Here is a 6,344-nt window from a genome sequence, read left to right as displayed (position 1 = left end):
GACGGACGGAGGGATGGATGAAGAAGCTGTGGGCCCCGGGGAGGGGCCTGGCAAGAGCAGGTTGGGGGGGACCTTTACTGTCTGACCGCTCTGTTTCTCCTTCAGCGTGGGTGTCTTCAAGAACGGCCGTGTGGAAATCATCGCCAATGACCAGGGGAACCGCATCACTCCATCCTACGTGGCATTCACGCCTGAGGGGGAGCGCCTGATCGGGGATGCGGCCAAGAACCAGCTGACATCCAACCCTGAGAACACTGTGTTTGATGCCAAGCGGCTCATAGGCCGCACCTGGAATGACCCCTCAGTGCAGCAGGACATCAAGTATCTGCCCTTCAAGGTGTGCCTCATGAATGAGGGAGTGGAAGGGTTCTAGATTTTGTGGTCAGGAGTGGGCTGCAGGAGCTGTGCATCTCTCTTGACTGGGGGGGTATAGTAGGTAAACAACAGTGCTGTTCTGAGCAGTCTGTGGTGTTTTATAGCCTTCCTAAGAAGGGTTATTAATATCTAGAGTACAGACTCTACATTTAGAATATCTGGAATATACCAATCTGTTTCTCGTTTCAGGTTGTTGAAAAGAAAGCTAAGCCGCATATTCAGGTTGATGTTGGTGGTGGACAAACAAAAACATTTGCTCCTGAAGAAATTTCTGCCATGGTCCTGACAAAGATGAAAGAAACTGCAGAGGCTTATCTGGGGAAGAAAGTAAGTTTGAATATTTATAGCAGGAACTTAAAATAGCAGCTTTAAAAAAGCTAAAGATAATCTTGTGGTCCCAGACTTTGTTCAGTGCTGTTGGCTTCTTAGGCAGCCCAGTTGGATGGGCTCAGCTAAAATGATTTCTTGCTATCATAGTGATAAGACTATTTCTGAGGTACATAGGTTTCCTTAACCTAATTGTTTTATTTTCTGCAGGTTACTCATGCTGTTGTTACTGTGCCAGCCTACTTCAATGATGCTCAGCGTCAGGCCACAAAAGATGCTGGTACAATTGCTGGATTGAACGTGATGCGCATTATTAATGAGCCGTAAGTAGCCTAAACTACCTTGCCTGCTGTGGTTATCTGGGAGTGGGGTCTGGTAATCAAATTTCCTGAACTGGTTACTTCCATACAGAACAGCTGCTGCCATTGCATATGGATTGGACAAGAGAGAGGGTGAGAAGAACATCCTTGTATTTGATCTGGGTGGTGGAACTTTTGATGTCTCCCTCCTGACAATTGACAATGGAGTCTTTGAAGTTGTGGCTACCAATGGTGACACACACCTGGGTGGAGAAGACTTTGACCAACGTGTTATGGAACACTTCATCAAACTCTACAAGAAGAAAACTGGAAAGGATGTCAGGAAGGATAACAGAGCTGTACAGAAACTAAGACGGGAAGTAGAGAAAGCAAAGCGAGCCCTGTCATCCCAGCACCAAGCTAGAATTGAAATAGAATCCTTTTTTGAAGGGGAGGATTTCTCTGAGACACTTACTCGTGCCAAATTTGAAGAACTGAATATGGTAAGCTTAGAAAGCTAAAGCTACATTCCCTGAGCTCCAAATTAATGACTTGCTAATGGTGTGGTGTGCTGTTTCACGTAACTTAGTTACATTTAAACAGAGCAAGAATAACTCGTTACTTCCCAGGGTATTTGGGGCACTCAGCATGTTACTGACAGCTAAGGTCTTCGGAAAGCTGATGATGAATCTGTTGATGATCACACTCTCTAATTCTTAGGGTACCTAAGGCTGCTTAGTTCTAAAAACAGGCATGGGGAATGCAGTCTTACTGTATTAACTTTCTTCTTTCTAGGATCTGTTCCGTTCTACAATGAAGCCTGTTCAGAAAGTTCTGGAAGACTCTGACCTAAAGAAGTCTGATATTGATGAGATTGTTCTTGTTGGTGGTTCTACTCGTATCCCCAAAATACAACAACTTGTTAAAGAGTTCTTCAATGGGAAAGAGCCTTCTCGAGGCATCAATCCAGATGAGGCTGTAGCCTATGGTGCAGCTGTTCAGGCTGGTGTTCTCTCTGGGGACCAAGACACAGGTAATGACAACAAATAGTATTGTTGGCAGTGATAGAATTGAGTTTTCACAATCATAAGAAGCTTAATGTCTCTAATTCAGACTGCTGTTGCCAGTGATAGGCTGTTACGCTCTTTCAAAGAGAAGCTGAAGTCAGTCATGCTCTGCATGATCTTCTTTACAGGTGATCTGGTGTTGCTTGATGTATGTCCTCTGACACTTGGCATTGAGACAGTTGGAGGTGTAATGACTAAACTGATCCCAAGAAATACTGTTGTTCCTACAAAGAAGTCTCAGATCTTCTCCACAGCTTCTGACAATCAGCCGACTGTGACAATTAAGGTCTATGAAGGTGAGTGCCCTCTGGGATGGACCATGCAGTAGAGCTGAACTTTCTCATTCAGATTTATGCTTGCCCCCTATCTTGTCAGAAGGCTGTGCGGTGCTGTGGAGAAGCTTACGCACATCTCCATGCAGAGAAGCTTGGTAACAGTGCTAGCTCAGGCTGTTCACCAACTAGCTGCCTGATCAGAGCTGTCTCAGAACTCAAAAACTATTCCTGTGGTTCTTTTCAAATAGTTATTCAGTAGTTGTGTTTGAAAGAGCTTTTCTTTGGAGTAAGGTACTGTAGGCATCTGGGCAGACGTCAGGTTGGAATTAAAACCTCAGCTTTGGAAAGCATGCATCTCAAATCAGGTATTGCACAAAGTGTAAACAGTACATGAAACTGTATCAACTTTTTTTTTTTTTAGGTGAGCGTCCCCTCACCAAGGACAATCATCTTCTGGGAACTTTTGATCTGACTGGCATCCCTCCTGCTCCTCGTGGTGTCCCACAGATTGAAGTTACCTTTGAAATAGATGTGAATGGAATCCTTCGTGTCACAGCTGAAGACAAGGGCACTGGGAACAAAAACAAGATCACAATTACAAATGATCAGAATCGGCTTACACCAGAGGAGATTGAGAGGATGGTTAATGATGCTGAGAAGTTTGCTGAGGAAGACAAAAAGCTTAAAGAACGCATTGATGCCCGGAATGAGCTGGAGAGCTATGCGTATTCTTTAAAGAATCAGATTGGGGACAAAGAGAAGCTGGGTGGCAAGCTGTCATCTGAAGACAAAGAAACAATAGAAAAGGCAGTAGAGGAAAAGATAGAGTGGCTTGAAAGCCATCAGGATGCAGACATTGAAGACTTCAAATCAAAGAAGAAGGAGCTAGAAGAAATTGTTCAGCCAATTGTTAGCAAGCTGTATGGAAGTGCAGGCCCCCCTCCCACTGGTGAAGAAGAAGCAGCAGAGAAGGATGAGTTGTAGATACTGGCATCTCTGAATGTTATGTGTGTATATATTGGACTCAGGAACACTTGTTAAAATATTGGACTCTTAATTTGGAATGTAACTTTGAATCTTCACTTGTGAGTGGAGCTGGAAATGCTAGCCCAAAGTGGCTGTTTACTGCGTTTCGTTAGCAGTTGCTTGATGTCTGGGGAGGGAAGGGTAGCAGGGGTGGGAATGTAAATGCAAAATGGGTTTAGAAATATTGGCCATGGAAGCATTCTATTTAACAGCTTGGTCATGTGAATTTGGTGTAGAACTTTTCTACCTGAAGTGACCACAATAAATTTGTTATTTACACTGGATTTTGTTGTAGCATGTAATTTGTATTGACACGGTTCAGGTTAGCTGTCCTAGAGTCTTAATATAAAGAAGGCTGCATAAAGCTACGCTGATCCTGCTTGGTGCTAAAAGATGGTTACACTCCTCTCCTTTTCTGTACAGCTTTTTTTTTTTTTTTAAAACATCAAACAGGCTGTAGCAAACAGCTCCAGAAGCGTGGACTTAGTGCTGCTATTTGAATGAGAACTACTTACAAGCACTGAATTGTTTCTGCAGTGTAGCATTGCACTTAGAGCTAATTACACTGTATGTTACAAAGCAAAGTAGCTAACCTGAATACCCAACGGGTTACAAGTGCTTGTAACAGTAACCTAGAGGAGAGAAAGGTACCTTGTTAAACTTGAACTAGTAAAGCTGGTACAGAAACAAAGGGGACAAAGCTCATCTACCAATTGACTTTTCTGAAGGGAAAAAAAAACTAGCCTGCACCAAAAACTGGTAACAGCTACCTCAAGGTCAGTCTCAACTGCACTTGGGAACTACCGTTGTCATGTGTAAACAGAGGTAGCAAATCCAGCTCTATAAGCACCTTTGAAAAGTGGCTTTTCTAATGCAGGGGACTCAGGTTTCTTACTTATTTTCAAAATAGTATAAGACAAATACCCTTAATTATCCCCCAGATCTTTGCAGATAACCTTAGCTTCGCAAGTGGAAGTAGCTTTATAGTCAACTAGGAGCTTCAGGGAGAAAGCTGCCCAAAACCACTGCAGCCTTCAGCTTTTCACTTTCCAGCAACTGCTGAAACCACAGCAGCTGCAGCCTTCCAAAGGGGCTGACGTACCTACTTGTGAGCATGACTGTGCACAGAAAGCAGGACCGCCACCTTATGAGGGCAAGAATTTGTTTATTGGAAATAGAGACCTTAATCAGACACTGCTACAAAAAACTTCTAAGGAAAGGGATGGTGCTGTGAAGGGCTGCAGCTGGACTATTCAATCAAACTTACAATGCAGTCCCTATATATCTCTGCTTGTGTATCCATTCCACCAAATATTAACAGCAGATGCATCATTGTGTCTTCAGTACATGCCTTCTCATCCTGGCCTCTGCAGAGGTGCTCAGCTCTGTCACCAGCTGATGCAGTTGGCTCAGCTTTATCTTCCCTAGTGACAGCTCCTGAATCAGCATTGTTGCCAGCCCGCCAAGGAATGACACACATGGCATGGTCCAGTCTCCCAGCAGGCAGAGGAGAATCAAACTGCAGGAGTGTCCACTGCTGTTCCTCTGCAGTACAAAAATACATTGACATCTTAAAACATCACTTAACGGACTCAAAAGCCATGCTGGAACAGTCCCATTGCTGATTATACACTAGTCTGTAGTACCATCTAGCCTTAACTATTAGGTCTTGCACTGGTATATTTCCAGTGCAGTGACACTGATTGCTAAGAGAACGAAGCCTAGGAACTAAAACTACAATGTATTTTCAAACAGACTGGCATTTACCATTACAAAGCTGAGAGAAGTCTCCCTACCTATATGATACTTGTATGTAGTATCTAGTGTCCCATCTGGACCTATTCCACCAAAAATGTATAAGTGGTCTTTAAACACAGCCGATGAGTGGGATGCCCGCCCTCCTGGCACATCACCAGTGGCTGCTATCTTAACCCACTTCATGTCTGCTGTTGGACAAAAAGAACAGAGATATGGTTATGCATTATTCAACAAAACAAACAAACAAAAAAAACCAAAGCAAAACACAACACAGCTATTGTTCTAAGGTACTTATGGCCCTACTTACTTGTATCAATGCAGAACAGATCATTGTAAAAAATATCACCAGCTAAACCTCCGTGTATGAAAAGCTTGGTCCCAACTGCAACAACAACGTGTCCATGCCGAGGAGAAGGGGGATCGCCATGGGTTTCAGGCTGAGTCCATGTCAAAGCAACTGAAAAATGGGAATGTGTGTGTATGAGGAGGAAAACTGACAGCTCTACAAGCCAGTGGCCCCTGAGTCTCGCTGGGGCTCCCTTCTGGTGCATGCAGGGCCATAGGAACGAACAGAACAATACCAACGGTTCATGAGAAGTCCCACAGCATTTTCCATCCCAAATCTTTACACTGCCACTTCGGCCCAAATTCCCCATTACAGTACAGAGGTGAGCACGCATCAGCAGCAACCTTCACTCCTCCATTTAAACTTGCAGCCAAGGCTGACAAAATCTGGGAGGCAGACCTCCAGTACAACGGTTATTTCCACCGCTGGCACAGCCGGTGACACACAGAGGTACCTGCGTCAAAGACGTGAAGCTGCTGGTCTTTAACTGGCTCTGCTCCCTTGTCTCCCCCTCCGAAGACATACAGACAGTCTCCTATAGCTGCCGAGGAGGTGTGGAAAGTCCTGGGCAGTGGCGGAACACCCCTCACCTCGGGACTCTCCCAGGTTCCTATTTCTAATTAAGAAAGCAAACACGGCAGACACGCATGAGCTCCGCAGGGCCGCTCCGTGCCACGGCCCGGACCCACGCCCGCTCCGCCGAGGTCCGGCACTCACCGGGGTCCAGCACTTGGACGCAGCTCCGGTTCCCGGCCCGGTGCGCGCCGCCGAACACCCAGAGGCGCTGGGGACGGCAGGCGGACAGGAACGTGGCGTGCTCGTAGCGCGGCCGCATCGTATAACTTCGTATAATGTATGCTATACGAAGTTA

General features: G+C 45.3%; 2 protein-coding genes across 2 annotated transcripts in view; one reads left to right on the top strand and one right to left on the bottom strand.

The window, feature by feature from the left end:
• Window positions 1–3,653, top strand: part of HSPA5 (heat shock protein family A (Hsp70) member 5) — a 6,510-nt gene extending 2,857 nt beyond the window's left edge. Inside the window, exons 3-9 of the mRNA XM_010721161.1 lie at window positions 85–337; window positions 565–702; window positions 913–1,025; window positions 1,114–1,504; window positions 1,797–2,034; window positions 2,197–2,364; window positions 2,765–3,653. Of these exons, the coding sequence (XP_010719463.1) occupies window positions 85–337; window positions 565–702; window positions 913–1,025; window positions 1,114–1,504; window positions 1,797–2,034; window positions 2,197–2,364; window positions 2,765–3,327 (1,864 nt within the window). The 3' untranslated portion in view covers window positions 3,328–3,653. The remainder of the gene's footprint in view (window positions 1–84; window positions 338–564; window positions 703–912; window positions 1,026–1,113; window positions 1,505–1,796; window positions 2,035–2,196; window positions 2,365–2,764) is intronic.
• Window positions 3,654–4,514: 861 nt separating this feature from the next.
• Window positions 4,515–6,308, bottom strand: RABEPK (Rab9 effector protein with kelch motifs). The gene is made up of 5 exons (XM_010721075.2): window positions 6,191–6,308; window positions 5,928–6,089; window positions 5,435–5,584; window positions 5,166–5,315; window positions 4,515–4,914 (listed from the first exon to the last, which is right to left on the bottom strand). The coding sequence occupies exons 1-5, from the start codon at window positions 6,306–6,308 to the stop codon at window positions 4,619–4,621; spliced, it is 876 nt and encodes a 291-aa protein (XP_010719377.1). The 3' UTR covers window positions 4,515–4,618.
• Window positions 6,309–6,344: the final 36 nt, after the last annotated feature.

The sequence above is a fragment of the Meleagris gallopavo genome, chromosome 19 (assembly GCF_000146605.3).
Source record: "Meleagris gallopavo isolate NT-WF06-2002-E0010 breed Aviagen turkey brand Nicholas breeding stock chromosome 19, Turkey_5.1, whole genome shotgun sequence".
NCBI classification, from domain to species: Eukaryota; Metazoa; Chordata; class Aves; order Galliformes; family Phasianidae; genus Meleagris; species Meleagris gallopavo.
The sequence above is the reverse complement of the archived record's forward strand: the minus strand, read 5'-3'. Positions and strand labels throughout refer to the sequence as shown.